This window comes from Cherax quadricarinatus, chromosome 23, assembly GCF_038502225.1.
Source record: "Cherax quadricarinatus isolate ZL_2023a chromosome 23, ASM3850222v1, whole genome shotgun sequence".
In the NCBI taxonomy this organism is placed as follows: Eukaryota; Metazoa; Arthropoda; class Malacostraca; order Decapoda; family Parastacidae; genus Cherax; species Cherax quadricarinatus.
The window spans coordinates 19,345,000-19,361,527 of record NC_091314.1 but is presented as its reverse complement, the minus strand read 5'-3'; the positions used below and the strand labels follow the sequence as shown (position 1 = coordinate 19,361,527).

Here is a 16,528-nt window from a genome sequence, read left to right as displayed (position 1 = left end):
CAAATATTTCTATTGGAGGCTAGATTAGAGAAGGCCTGTTTCAATGTTCATTTTCTGTAATGTGCTTGTGTAGTATTAGCAGGAGAGACTATGTGATGACAGGGTTTACTGTTTTCAGGAGGATTCTTGCTAAAACTTCAGAGATGGTGAAGCTGCCTTTGTTTTGTTTAATTGTATTAGAAATAGCAATTAGTGCTGATTCAAGGCACTTGCGTCTGCGGAAATTAGTTTCTTTGATCACTAATCGGGCGTCCCTGAATTTCATGAGATGATTGGTGGAATTTTGGTGTTGTATGCAGGCGTTGTTCAAGTTATTGTTCCTACGTGCATGTGTTCATTGAGGCGGGTTTTGACGTTTCTTGCTGTTTCACCTACATAAATCCTGCCGCAGCCTCCACAGGGTATAGTGTAAACCCCTGCGTTGACTGGTTGATGATGCTTGGATTTTGTCCTGGTTAGGTCCTTTATTGAAGTGCTGGAAGCAATGGCAACTCTAGTGTTAGCTTGTGAAAGTACTTTAGAAACGTTCAAAGCAACCAACACCACTCCTAACAAAGTTATAATTCTTCCCAACAGCCAGGTTGCTTTGAACGTTTCTAAAGTACTTGCACAAGCTAACACTAGAGTTGCCATCATTCCAGCACTTCAGTAAAGGACCTAACCAGGAACAAAATCCAAGCACCATGAACCAGTCAACGCAGGGGTTTACACTATACCCTGTCTTGGGCCCCAGACACTTATGGTGTTTTCTCTTAGTGTACCAATGGCGCCCCTACTTTTAATTGGGGGTATTTTGCATCACCTGCCCAGTCTTTTACTTTCGTAGGGAGCGATTTCTGTGTGCATATTCGGGACCATTCCTTCCAGGATTTTCCAAGTATAGATTATCATACATCTCTCTCTCCTGCATTCCAACGAGTACAAGTCCTAACGACAACTGCTACAGACAAATGGGCTCTGAAGAGGTGTTATGTCTGCACACACAACAAGATGCCCAGAAAAACACTTGTTTTATGGGTGTGGAGTTCAAAACACTGCTGTGTATAGTGCCGTGTTTCAAAGAGTTCCACAGAATGAAACAGTTCTAGGAACATACCCAGTGCCTGTATATATGTATGTAAATATCAGAACAGCAGTAATGTGGAACATTACTACTGCTCTGATATTTACATACATATATACCAACATTTACAAAAATATACAAGGGAACTTCGGCTTACGAATGCCCCACCATGCGAATTTTTCAGGATACGAACCATCGTTTGGTCGATTTTTTGCTTCTGGATGTGAAGGAAATTTTAGGATGCAAACTTCTCCCTCAAGGGAGGTTCCTTAACCCCTTTCAGGGTCCAAGGCCAAAATCGGAAGGGGTGCCTCAGTGTCCAAGAAATTTTTGAAAAAAAAAAAAAAAAAAAAAAAAAAAAAAAAAAAAAAAAAAAAAAAAAAAAGTGAAGTTAATAAAACAACAACAAAAATTTTTTCTGATCAGTACTTAGAGATACAGTGCCGAGAAGCTGACCCAAAATGACCGGGTAGTGGCAACATCGACGATTTCCACATACTCGCATTACTTTATTTTACGTTTTTTATAGTTTTTTTTTTTTTTTCAAATTTTTTTCCTTTCCTACTAACATTTGGAGCCTGAGAGACCAATACTGTATATAATGTATATATATAAACTCACTGTATTGAACACAATAACTGCACTAAAGTTATATTATTGTTTACCACTTTTGTTTATTACAATAAACATGCACAAATCTTGTATAATACTAATGTTCTATCATATATTTACATATTTACAATCACTGGACATGTTTGTAGAACTGCTGGAGCTTGTGGAACTCCTTGAAACAAGGCACCATGCACAGAGGTACCTTACATTCCTCGCACATAAACCGAGTGTCTTTGTGTCTTTGTTGCTGTCATTTTGTTTGTGCACAGACAATGCATCCCTTCTGAGCAAATTTCTTCTTAGTTGCATGAAGCTGTATTATGAAATGATCACCTTCCCTCCTCAAACGCTTGGGTATATCCTAAGGAGTTCGAAGACATTGTTGTATAGCAGGTGTTGTTACCTGGTACTTCATTATGAGTTCTCTAACAGACAGACAGACAAAATTCACCATATGGTGGTCTGTTGCCAGTCTTCACTTGGTACATATTATATACATTGAGCATTGAAATGTCCATGAGATGGAAGAAAAGTTTCATGTACCACTCATAACTCTTATGAACACAATCAACAAAGCCAATCTGCATGTCACATTTGTCAACCAAGCGCATGTTTTGTGTATAATCAATCACTGTCACTGGCTTTCGAATATGTTCATTAGTCATTCTACCAACTTTGCCAATGTCTTGCATTTCGTTACGGTGAATGGTTGTCAACAATGTGACATCTCGTTTGTTATGCCACCGTAATGCCATGATGTCACTGGCAGTAAACACCTGCGCCTCATTACCACGAGCACCTGGGTTGAACCTGGGCATATATTTATGATTAGAATGCACTGTGCCACACACATCTGTCTTGTTCACTTGCAAAAAATCGCCGAGTAAAGGGCTTGTGTACCAGTTATCGGTATATATGTATGCCCCTTACCAAGGTGCCATCATGCTACCTCACTATGTCACCTGAGATACCCAATAACATCCTGGTATCTTTCAATGTTTTACTTCCCGTGTATACAACAATATCCAACACCAGGCCACTGTCACAGTCACAGAGTACAAACAGTGTTATACCAAAGCGTTTCCTCTTGCTCGGTATATACTGTTTGAATGACAGTCTACCTTTGAACAAAATCAAAGATTTGTCAAGTACAAGATTCTTGAATGGATAAAAGTACATGTTGAACTTTTCTTTCAGATACATAAAAACATTTCTAATCTTATATAACCTGTCACTTCTGTCAGGCCTGGTTTTGTCAGAGATGTGTAACATACGTAACAATAAGATAAACCTGTTCACTGGGATGATTTCACTGAAGACCGGGGTATAAATCAGCCGATCTGCAGACCAGTATGCTTTTATATTATGCTTATAGACATGAGGCATAAGCATTATTGTTGCAAAAAGCAAATACATTTCTGCAACAGTCGTCTCTTTCCACCGGTGTAGTCATGACTGTGGTGATATGATCGTATTTTCCATGGTGTACTCAAAATACTTGTTACTTTCCCTGACAATAGTTTCCATCAAGGGCTGGTCAAAGAATAGTTCAAAGAATTCCAGTTCATTGGCCATCGTTCCAAGGGGACAAGTAGGTAGAATTCCACTGAGAGTCATCAAAGTGGTGGGGCTTGGGAACAAAATTGGGATTTTGCTGCCAATCCCAGATACGGTTTGCTGGTGGATACTGGACATCGTAGGCTGGTTGTGCTAGTAGTTGTGGTTGTGGTGGGCTGGTGACTGATGCTCCGCTTTGTTCTTCAACTGAGGAGTCAGCAGCGTGGGTCCCAGCCTGGGCTGGTGAGTCACGCATGGCCATGGCACTACCATCACCACTACCACCACCTACTGATGCCTGTGGTCTATCCATGCCAAGTGCAGCCACATCATCCTTACTTTCACTGTCTATTCCTGGTGTGGGGCCACGGGATGTACTCTGTCCCCTGGGCACTGCATAGGGAACACATATATACGCCGAGCTCATGCGGCAGCGTATATACGGACGCTTCACTGGTGAATATGTTTCCTCACTATCACTACTTGAATGATCGTCAAGAGCAATAAAATCACAACCCACATCACTATCATCATTACGCGAAAATAATAGTTTTCTCTTGCGATGAGGTACAACTGACCGTGACTGAGGAGTGCCCACACCAGAGGCAGAAGGCTGAGGATCGTCAGGGTTTTCTGCACTATTATCGATATCTTGGTCATTCCTTTCGGTCACTAACTGATCAAAGCCAAAGAATTCGTCTTCCTTTCCACTTCCATCAGTCAGAACTATCAGATAGGAAGAGAAGAGTCCCAATTTTCCTTGGAGTGAGAGCTGCCTTGCAACGAGGCATGGTGAACAAAGGTAACTGAGCTGGTATTCCCACAATGCTATGCGGGCGCTTAGAATTTTTGTTTACGGCGCACACACACCACACAGACCCGTTCTCTCACATGTAGGCCTACCAGCATTTTCATGCTAAATTTGACGCCGCTAGAATTTTGGCGTAGATCTACGGTTTGGATCCTGAACGTAAAGCCGTAGATCTACGGGACGGACCCTGACAGGGTTAAATAAATAAATATTTATTTATTTGCAAAGGCTACAATATGTGTTTACATATGAAATAATATGATTGGAGCAAAGAAAGCCACTATCGGCCATGGCATTTTGGGCAGACTTAACCTAGTACTAACTCTAGACAGGTGAGAAGTGTACTAGTAGTGGTTACCAATGTTTTGCTGATGGTGGCACCAACTACTGGCAGCCTTTTGAAGTTTCTCATTATTATTATTATTATTATATTGTATTATTTTTTATTATAGTTATTATAATAATTATTAGTATGTATATGGTGAAAGGCTCTTGATCTAGGGAATTGGATCTGTGCTCCAGTTCCCTAAATTAATAATAATAATACTAATAATAAATTATTATAATACGTACAGTGGACCCCCGCCTTACGAATGCATCGCGCTACGTTAAATCCGCTATACGAAGCATTTGAACACAAAAATTTTACCTCGCCTCATGATAAAAAACTCACCTCGCATGATTCGTCCGGGATGCGTCTCGTGTGGCCTCAGCTGCCGCATGCGTGCAAGTGTTTACAAGCCAGCCAGTGCAGTCGCATCTAAGCATACATTTGGTACATTTCATATTATCACAGTGTTTTTAGTGCTTGTAGCTGCAAAATAAGTCACCATGGGCCCCAAGAAAGCTTCTAGTGCCAACCCTGTGGTAAAAAGGGTGAAAATTACTATGGAAATGGAGAGAGAGATAATAGCTAAGTACAAAAGTGGAGGGAGTGTCTCGGAGCTGGCCAGGTTGTATACCAAACCCCAATCAACCATCGCTACTATCGTGGCCAACAAAACGGCAATCAAGAAAGCTGTTCTTGCAAAAGGTGCAAGTTTGTTTTCGAAACAGAGATCGCAAGTGATAGAAGATGTTGAGAGACTGTTATTGGTGTGGATAAACAAAAAACAGATAGCAGAAGATAGCATCTCTCAAGCGATCATGTGTGAAAAGGCTAGGAAGTTGTATGAAGATTTAATTAGAAAAATGCCTGCAACTAGTGGTGATGCGAGTGAATTTAAGGTCAGCAAAGGTTGGTTTGAGAGATTTAAGAATCGTAGTGGCATACATAATGTGATAAGGCATGGTGAGGCTGCCAGTTCGGACCAAAAAGTGGCTAAAAAATATGTGAAGGAATTCAAGGAGTACATAGACAGTGAAGAATTGCAACCTGAACAAGTGTTTAATTTCGACAAAACAGGCCTGTTTTGGAAGAAAATGCCAAGCAGGACTTACATTATTCAGGAGGAAAAGGCACTCCCAGGACATAAGTCTATGAAAGACAGGCTTACTCTTCTGACGTGTGCTAATGCTAGTGGTGATTGCAAAGTGAAGCCATTATTGGTGTATCACTCAAACTCCCAGAGCATTCAGGCAAAACAATGTTGTCAAGGCTAATTTGTGTGCTGTGGAGGGCAAACAGTAAGACATGAGTCACTAGGGACTTTTTCTATGACTGACTGCACCATGCATTTGCCCCCACTGTGAAAAATTACCTACTGGAAAAGAAATTGGACCTTAAGTGCCTCCTGGTATTAGACAATGCTCCTGGTCATCCTTCAGACTTGGCAGAGCGACTTTTTAGGGACATGAGCTTCATTAAGGTGAAGTTTTTGCCTCCTAATACCACTCCTCTCCTGCAGCCCATGGACCAGCAGGTCATTTCAAACTTCAAAAAACTCTACACAAAAGCTATGTTTCAAAAGTGCTTTGAAGTGACCTCAGACACTCGATTGACTCTAAGAGAGTTTTGGAAAGATCACTTTAGCATCCTCAGTTGTGTAAACCTTATAGGTAAGGTTTGGGAGGGAGTGACTAAGAGGACCTTGAACTCTGCTTGGAAGAAACTGTGGCCAGAATGTGTAGAAGAAAGGGATTTTGAAGGGTTTGAGGCTAACCCAGAGAAACATATGCCAGTTGTGGAATCCATTGTGGCATTGGGAAGTCCTTGGAGTTGGAGGTTAGTGAGGAGGATGTGGAAGAGTTGGTGGAGGAGGACAATGAAGAACTAACCACTGAAGAGCTGCAAGATCATCTTCAACAGCAAGAGACCAGACCTGAGGAAACTGCTTCAGAGGAGGGGAGAGAAATTGAGGAAGTTGCCTACTTCGAAGATTAAGGAAATGTGTGCAAAGTGGGTTGAACTGCAAACCTTTGTGGTTGAAAATCACCCTGACACAGCTACTGCAAGCCGTGCTGGTGACTATTACAATGACAATATTATGGCCCATTTTAGGAAAGTCTTAAAGGAACGGGAGGTACAGAGCTCTATGGACAGATTTGTTGTGCGACAGAGGTCCAGTGACTCTCAAGCTGGTCCTAATTTACCAACATGTCAGTTCTCTGAACCATTCATCTACAAACCTGTCAGACACTGCAACTTCTTGGGATCTTAATACTTAGGAATTCTTCGCTTGCCTAATTCTTGGGCACGACTTACTTCCACATTGAACAAATGTGACACCACCTGTGACTGCTGCACCTCTCCTGCCATACGTTTTATAAGCTGCTTCTCCACTCATATGCTGTATTCTATTCAAGATTGATGGACTGAACACATTGACTCAAGGTTGAGGGACTGATTACCTCATTCTCCTCCTGTTCTTCAAGTTTCTCCTACTTATGGACTGATGAAGCCACTGTGTGGCGAAATGTTTCCTCAATAAAGATACCCAAGAGTTGCACATGTGTCTAATTTATCAACATGTCAGTTCTCTGAACCATTCATCTACAAATAGTAGAGTAGTAATTGTGCATGTCTTCTTCAGTTAGTGTGTATTAAAATTAATATTTCATGTGGTAAAAAAAAAATTTTTTTTCATACTTTGGGGTGTCAGGAACAGATTAATTTGATTTCCATTATTTCTTATGGGGAAAATTAATTCGCCTTATGATAATTTCGGCTTACGATGAGCTCTCAGGAATGGATTAATATCGTAAGGCGGGGGTCCACTGTATTAATAATGATAATTATAATAATACGTATGTATTAAGGTCAGCAAAGGTTGGTTTGAGAGATTTAAGAATCGTAGTGGCATACATAGTGTGATAGGGCATGGTGAGGCTGCCAGTTTGGACCAAAAAGCAGCTGAAAAATATGTGCAGGAATTCAAGGAGTACATAGACAGTGAAGAACTGAAACCTGAACAAGTGTTCAATTGCGACACTGACAATGTTGTGAAACACTTAGGAATGTCATAAAGTAACGGGAGGTACAGTCCTCTATGGACAGATATGTTGTGCGACAGAGGTCCAGTGACTCTCAAGCTGGTCCTAGTGGCATTAAAAGAAGGAGGGAAGTAACCCCGGAAAAGGACTTGACACCTCAAGTCCTAATGGAAGGGGATTCCCCTTCTAAACACTAACACCATCCACAGTCTCCCTTCCTCTCATCCCATCAATCATTACCAGATCTTCAATAAAGGTAAGTGTCATGTAATTGTACATGTCTTCTTCAGTTTGTGCATATTAAAATTAATATTTCATGTGGTAAAATTTTTTTTTTCAATACTTTTGGGTGTCTTGCACGGATTAATTTGATTTCCATTATTTCTTATGGGGAAAATCAACTCAACTAACGATAATTTCGATTAACGATGAGCTCTCAGGAACGGATTAATATCGTTGGTTGAGGGTCCACTGTATACATCTGTCTTGACCACACCTGTGGTTACATGTGTGACAACCTCACCACTAATCATAGATAAACACAAGCTAGGTGTGGGGTTATGGACAGGGAAGATTCAGTGGGAGAGTAAACGGCAGATGCTTTCTGCCGCTGCCGGCATCGCCATCACTTGCCATATTATGGCCTATTTTATTCATTCTAGAGTATATACAGTGGTCCCTTAATTATCATCCTTAATCCATTCCTGGAAGTGGGACTATTATCGAAATAGACGATTTTCGAATCAATTTTCCCCATAAGAAATAATGTAAATCCAATTAATTCGTTCCAGACACCCAGAAGTATCAACAATTTTTTTTTTACCTAAAAGATAGATTTACATGCACAAAAGAATGAACATTCAACATGACAGTTACCTTTATTGAAGGCTGTTGTTGATGAATGGAAGACAGGGAGGAGGAGAGAGGGAAGAGAGGTTATTGTTTGGAAGGGGACTCCCCCTCCATAAGGACTCTAGGTCACTTCAGGGGTCACTTCTCTAGCATAAATATAGATTTACATGCATAAAAAAAATGCCAAATAAATGTAAAGCACTAATAAAATGTATAAATGAACATTGGTAATAAGGGTAGTTGATGAGTGGAATGGTCTGCCTATTAGGGTGATTGAAGCTAAAACATTGGGTAGTTTCAAATTTATTTTTTTATTATTATCACAATGGCCGATTCCCACCAAGGCAGGGTGGCCTGAAAAAGAAAAACTTTCACCATCATTCACTCCATCACTGTCTTGCCAGAAGGGTGCTTTACACTACAGTTTTTAAACTGCAACATTAACACCCCTCCTTCAGAGTGCAAGCACTGTACTTCCCATCTCCAGGACTCAAGTCCGGCCTGCCGGTTTCCCTGAACCCCTTCATAAATGTTACTTTGCTCACACTCCAACAGCACGTCAAGTATTAAAAACCATTTGTCTCCATTCACTCCTATCAAACACGCTCACGCATGCCTGCTGGAAGTCCAAGCCCCTCGCACACAAAACCTCCTTTACCCCCTCCCTCCAGCCTTTCCTAGGCCGACCCCTACCCTGCCTTCCTTCCACTACAGACTGATACACTCTTGTAGTGAGAGGGGTTTGGATTTGAGTCGGATTTGCACCTGAGCTTGTTGCTTGGGTAACATTTGTTCTGTTAGTGGGTTGAATTTGTGAAGAACTGGCCTAGTATGGGCCAACAGGCTTATTGCAGTGTTCCTCCTTTCTTATGTTCTAAATGCTATGGCTTGAGTAGTTTCAAATTTAGGTTGGTTAAATACACGAGTGAGAGGGGTTAGATTTGAGTCGGACTTGCACCTGAGCTTATTGCTTGGGTAGTATTTGTTCTGTTAGTGGGTTGGATTTGTGAAGGACCGGCCTTGTATGGGCCAGCAGGCCTACTGCAGTGCTCCTCCTTTCTTATGTTCTTATTGGAGACTTGTTTGTGTGAGGGAAGGATGGCAAGTTTATTGTTGGAGAATATGACACTAATATCAACTCTACGGCTTATTTATCTATCACAATTCAACTAATATGACATAATAAACAATATTAATAACATAGAAACAAGGAATATACTCTAGAATGAATAAAATAAGTCATTACGTATGTCACGAGAGGTGTTGTGTTGTTGTTGGGTATTTATATAAGGGCCACCGAGAGCAAGCCGTCCATAATGGTGGTGAAGCAGCAGCTGAGGCGGTGGTGTTTTCTGTAGCCCTATATAACTCCAACAACATTGAAGGAGTTGGTAGAATCGCTGAATCACTAAAGAAAGAAGCCTCTACCACCATCACTACCACCTTCTACCACTATTACAACTGTTACCACCATCACTACTACCTTCTACCACCATCACTACCACTATCACAACTGCTTCCACTCTACCACCACCACCTTTGTATTTTTCTACAAACTTTTTCATAAATTATATGTGTTTCTCACATTCTTTACCAAAGGGATGGCACTAGAAGCTTTCTTTGGAGCCATGGTAGCTTATTTTGCACTTGCAAGCACTAAAATCAATGGAATATTGTGAAATATTTCATAGGAGCAAGTGAGGGGACCGTTGCTCACTGGTAAACAATGGCACACTGGCTGGGAAGGCAGGCCCAGGCGGCTCAGGGCGTGAGTACGCGTCCCAGACGAAGGACGATTAGCGAGTTAATGGACCATTTGCGAGCCAATGTTTAGACGAAATAACGGGACTATTTCCGAAATGGACGACTTGTGGGCTGGACGATTATTGAGAGGCCACTGTATCATGTTTCTATGTTATTAATATTGTTTATTATGTCATATTAGATGAATTGTAATAGATAACTAAGCTGTAGAGTTGATATTAGCATTATTTTGTCATACCTCCTGAGAGGCTGGAACGGATTAATTGCAATGCAATTAATTTAAATGAAGAAAATTGACTCAGCACACGAACAAATCAGGATACAAACAAGGTCACGGAACGGATTAAATTCGTAAGCCGAGATTCCGCTGTATTCTGATATTTACACATACGTATACTGGATATGTCACCCCTGATGCAAGCGTATACATATGTGGCCACAGAAAATACACTACTAATAATTTCTTCTCCTGTTTGGAATACCAGTTTTTACGAGCAGTGCACATATTTATGCCTCCACATACAAGTGTTTTTAAGCCAATAACAATACTGCGACTGGCCGGGAATCGAACCCCAGAGTATCTTGGAATTTTGGCAAGCTACTCGATAGGCTGGCCGAGTATCAGGGCTTTGATTCCTGGCCAGCTGAAGTATTGTTTGCGTAACCCTTAAACTGTCCATACGTAGATCTACGTTTGCCTGCATGGCGCTCTGAATATTTTGAAAAATAAAAAAATAGCTTTTTTTATTTTAAATTAAAGAGGAATATTTTCTGTGTAGTATAAGAAATTTTTTTTTTTTACGATCAGTACTTTCCAAGTTATAAGACCGTGAAGTTGGCTCTGGATGCTCACCTGATGGCAACATCCAGTCCTGCCGCTTGGAGAAGTGTTGCCAATTTGCCTTTTTTTCCCATTTTTATTTTAATTTGTATAATTTTTATGTTCTGATAATTACAATTTATAATAGTTCTTGTGATTACATAGCCAATCTTTGTTCAGACACTTATCTTATGTACTGAAATTGTACTCAAATTGTAACAATCACACTGACTCAACACCATCTTCCTCAACTCCACCACCGCCTTCTCGACCTCCCTCACGTCGATTACCTGGAACACTATGGGTTAAACACAAAGGACTCATGTTCTTCACCACGACACAATACCCCAGCCCAATGACTCGCCTAGAACTCATCCAACATCTCCAAGACAACACTGCAATGTACACAACCGACGAAAAGCCATTCCCTACCGTCAACCAGATAATCCACCAACTCCAAACCAAACGAACTCTTCTACAGCTCTCCCATGTGTGTGTGACAACTCTCTAGAACAAAATTCAAAGCATTGACAACCAGATCAAGAGAATAACTAACTGATCCTGCTTGCTGCCTACTGACACTCTCAGCTCCTGCTGCTGCCTTCACCATCCTCTCCTAGACAGCCAAGTAACGACATCATTCAAGCCTCTCCATCTACACCTCTAGTACTTCGGTACCCCATGTCCCAAAGTGGTTGGGCTACTTGCCTTGATTCCTCCTCTTCCCCTCCTTCCCATCCTTTTCCAGTTATTTCCATCCTTCCTTATCCTTCTTCCTTCCCATCTCACGACAGCTCTCGTCGTCTTCTTCGATTCGACACACTGACAAGTGAGCATTTTCATCCGCCCTGGTCATTTTCTATTGTCTAGAAATATATACAATTGTGAAGAGACCTTCATGACTGCTCACATTTTGATGGTCAGGAGCCCTGTGCATACATGTTTGTACCTCTATTATGTTGTGATCTGAGTGTATTGCCTTTGATATGGTTATATTGTGTATCAGATCGTTGTGACTTGGATACTAGAATATAAACTTCATTTTTTGACCGTTGATTTCTCAGATGCTCTTCTTGGGTCTCTGTCTTATGTTTACACTTCAAAAGTTTCTAACAATACAGAGATCCAACAAGAACATCTTAAAACTGAGTCAATAAACCAAGTTTGTATTCTGGTATCCAAATCACACATTTGAGATTTTAAATTGAAGTGATACATAGATGCTGACTAGGAGGATGGGTAAGACTGAGGGAGAAGTGTGTTTAGGGTGGTTTGCATTAAGAGAAGTACAGGCACAGGCAACATCATATCTGATCCAGCACTTTATACATGTTCTCTACCCTCTCACTGTTATAGTGAGGGTATTAGGTGCATGGACAAGTGGTGCTGGAAGTTTGTAGAAAAAGTAACTGTGGGTCTAGGCTGTAGTGCAGGAAGAGTTGTGGTGAGCGTAATAAGTACCCGAGTGTGTGGAATGAAGGGATGTGGTGTGGGTAAATGCATGCAAAGGATAGTGATGTGGAAATGGAAGACTGTAGTGACTGTGGAGTGTACAAGTGTTAAACAGGAATGTGGTAAGAGTAAGCTTGTGTCTGAGAAGCTGCACATCTATTTATCTTCAGTAATTTATACAGGAGAAGGGGTTACTAGCCCCTTGCTCAAAGCATTTTAATCATCTCTTATATATGGCTTACAGAAAAAGGATTCTTCTCCACTTTCCTTTCAACAGCCCCTTCTCAGCCCTTGACCCCACACCATCTTCTAATTTCTACACTTCAAATTCTCTGAATAATAATTAAAACACATGTTGCTCTTGAATGTGCCATTGCCTCTACCCTCCTGCTTATTGCAACTTTCAAAACCCATGCTTCACATCCATACATACAAACTGGTACCGCTATACTCTGGTATATTCCCCTTATTTTTCCTCCGACTAAAGAAAACACGTACATTTCTTAATACAGTATACCCATGCACTGAAATCTGTAAACTGCATAACTGGGTATGGAATAAATTAACACTGCCTTATTTAGTACGAATACTTACCGTTGGATAAGTAGTTCTACAAATTTATAATGGCCTTTATCTGCAGCAATGGTAAGTGCCGTGTCTCGAGAAGAAGGTACGGGTGGAGCATTGACATCTGCGCCCTTGTCCAACAGCACACGTCCTACCTCTACGTACCCTCCACTGGCAGCCTCCATCAAAGGTGTTAATCCAGTCTGTGTCAAGATACACCAGAGCTTGTTACATATTGTACTTGAACTGATTTACAAATTCCAGCAATGGCAAACCAAACAATAAGCACAAACTGTACTACAATACTACTTTCCCTTGCCTCCATAATATTTCACTGAGTCAGAAATAGTCAAAGAAGACAGCAAAAGTCTGAATGTACATATGAAATTGAGTGAGAGAGCCAGAAATAAAGAGGTAGAAAGGGTAAGTGAAAAAAGAAAGGTAGAGTGAGAGCAAGGGAGGGGAGGGGAGGGGAGGGGAGCGGAGGGGAGGGGAGCGGAGGGGAGGGGAGAAGAGAGGAGAGGGAAGGATAGATAGGGAGGGGGAGAATGTGATGAGGGGAGAGAAGGCAGGTTAGAAAAGAAGGGAAAGGGGGGGTAGGAAAGAAAAAGTGGGGAAGGAAAAGAGAGGGAGGGAAGGGAAAAAAGGAGGGGGAGAATGTGATGAGGGGAGAGAAGGAAGGTTAGAAAAGAAGGGGAAGAGGGGGTAGGAAAGAAAAAGTGGGGAAGGAAAAGACAGGGAGGGAAGGGAAAAAAGGAGGGGGAGAGAAGGAAACGGAGAGAAGGAAAGGGAGAGAAGGAGAGGAGAGGGGGAAAGAAAAAAATGGAGGGGGAGCAAGGGAAGGAAAAAAAGAAGGAGAAAGGGAAGGAACAAAAAGGAGGGGGAGAAAAGGGAAGGAAAAAAGGGGGGGAAAGGGAAGAAAACAAAAAGGGGGAAAGAGAGGATAACAAAAAGAGAGGGAAGGAAAACAGGGGGTGAGAAGAAAAGGAGGGGTCAGAGAGGGAAGGAAAGAAAAGGAAGGAAAGGAGGGGAGAGGGGAAGGGGGAAAAAAAGGAGAGGGAGTGGGGGAAGAAAAGGAGGGGAGAAAGGGGAAAAAAGGAGGGGGAAAGAGGGAAGGAAAAAACAGGGGAGATGGAAGGGAAAAAAAAAAGGCTGGGGAAAGGGAAGAAAAGGAAGGGAGAAAGGAGATGGGAAATGGCCGACTTGTTGAAAAAAAAAAAAAAAATATATATAATATATAATTATATATATATATATATATATATATATATATATATATATATATATATATATATATATATATATATATATATATATATATATATATATATATATACATACATATATATATATATATATATATATATATAATATATATATATATATATATATATATATATATATTATATATATATATATATTATATATATATATATATATATATTATATATATATATATATATTATATATATATATATATATATATATATATATATATATATATATATATATATATACATATATATATATATATATATATATACATATATATATATATATATATATATATAATATATATATAAATATATATACATAAAATGCCGGGAACAATGGGCTAGTAACCCCTTTTCCTGTAAAGATTACTAAAAAGAATAAGAAGAAGAAAATTGTCAAAGTGGGAAGTCTGAATGTGCGTGGATGTTGTGCAAATGATAAGAAAGAGATGATTGTGGATGTTATGAATGAGAAGAAACTGGATGTCCTGGCTTTAAGTGAAACAAAGCTGAAGGGGGTGGGAGAGTTTCAATGGAGAGGAATAAATGGGATTAGGTCAGGGGTTTCAAATAGAGTTAGAGCTAAAGAAGGAGTAGCAATAATGTTGAAGGTAATAAGCTATGGCAGGAAAAGAGGGACTACAAATGTATAAATTCAAGGATTATGTGGAGTAAAATAAAGATTGGATGTGAAAAGTGGGTTATAGTAAGCGTGTATGCACCTGGAGAAGAGAGAAGTGTAGAGGAGAGAGAGAGAGATTCTGGGAAATGTTGAGTGAATGCGTGGGGAGTTTTGAATCAAGTGTGAGAGTAATGGTGGTTTGGGATTTCAATGCTAAAGTGGGTAAAAATGTTATGGAGGGAGTAGTAGGTAAATTTGGGATGCCAGGGGTAAATGTAAATGGGGAGCCTTTAATTGAGCTATGTGTAGAAAGAAATTTGGTAATAAGTAATACATATTTTATGAAAAAGAGGATAAATAAATATACAAGGTATGATGTAGCACGTAATGAAAGTAGTTTGTTAGATTATGTATTGGTGGATAAAAGGTTGATGGGTAGGCTCCAGGATGTACATGTTTATAGAGGGGCAACTGATATATCAGATCATTATTTAGTTGTAGCTACAGTTAGAGTAAGAGGTAGATGGGAAAAGAGGAAGGTGGCAACAACAAGTAAGAGGGAGGTGAAAGTGTATAAACTAAGGGAGGAGGAAGTTCGGGTGAGATATAAGCGACTATTGGCAGAAAGGTGGGCTAGTGCAAAGATGAGTAGTGGGGGGGTTGAAGAGGGTTGGAATAGTTTTAAAAATGCAGTATTGGAATGTGGGGCAGAAGTTTGTGGTTATAGGAGGGTGGGTGCAGGAGATAAGAGGAGTGATTGGTGGAATGATGAAGTAAAAGGTGTGATAAAAGAGAAAAAGGTAGCTTACGAGAGGTTTTTACAAAGCAGAAGTGTTATAAGAAGAGCAGAGTATATGGAGAGTAAAAGAAAGGTGAAGAGAGTGGTGAGAGAGTGCAAAAGGAGAGCAGATGAAAGAGTGGGAGAGGCACTGTCAAGAAATTTTAAGGAAAATAAGAAAAAATTTTGGAGTGAGTTAAACAAGTTAAGAAAGCCTAGGGAAAGTATGGATTTGTCAGTTAAAAACAGAGTAGGGGAGTTAGTAGATGGGGAGAGGGAGGTATTAAGTAGATGGCGAGAATATTTTGAGGAACTTTTAAATGTTAAGGAAGAAAGGGAGGCGGTAATTTCATGCACTGGCCAGGGAGGTATACCATCTTTTAGGAGTGAAGAAGAGCAGAATGTAAGTGTGGTGGAGGTACGTGAGGCATTACGTAGAATGAAAGGGGGTAAAGCAGCATGAACTGATGGGATCATGACAGAAATGTTAAAAGCAGGGGGGGATATAGTGTTGGAGTGGTTGGTACTTTTGTTTAATAAATGTATGAAAGAGGGGAAGGTACCTAGGGATTGGCGGAGAGCATGTATAGTCCCTTTATATAAAGGGAAAGGGGACAAAAGAGATTGTAAAAATTATAGAGGAATAAGTTTACTGAGTATACCAGGAAAAGTATACGGTAGGGTTATAATTGAAAGAATTAGAGTTAAGACAGAATGTAGAATTGCGGACGAGCAAGGAGGCTTCAGAATGGGTAGGGGATGTGTAGATCAAGTGTTTACATTGAAGCATATACGTGAACAGTATTTAGATAAAGGTAGGGAAGTTCTTATTGCATTTATGGATTTAGAAAAGGCATATGATAAGAGTGGATAGAGGAGCAATGTGGCAGATGTTGCAAGTATATGGAATAGGTGGTAAGTTACTAAATGTTGTAAAGAGCTTTTATGAGGATAGTGAGGCTCAGATTAGGGTGTGTAGAAGAG

General features: G+C 40.3%; 1 protein-coding gene across 1 annotated transcript in view; it reads right to left on the bottom strand.

Moving 5' to 3' along the window:
- Positions 1-13,097, bottom strand: part of LOC138853128 (ankyrin repeat domain-containing protein 17-like) — a 31,880-nt gene extending 18,783 nt beyond the window's left edge. The window contains exon 1 of the mRNA XM_070087997.1: positions 12,898-13,097. Within this exon, the coding sequence (XP_069944098.1) occupies positions 12,898-13,055 (158 nt within the window). The 5' untranslated portion in view covers positions 13,056-13,097. The remainder of the gene's footprint in view (positions 1-12,897) is intronic.
- Positions 13,098-16,528: the final 3,431 nt, after the last annotated feature.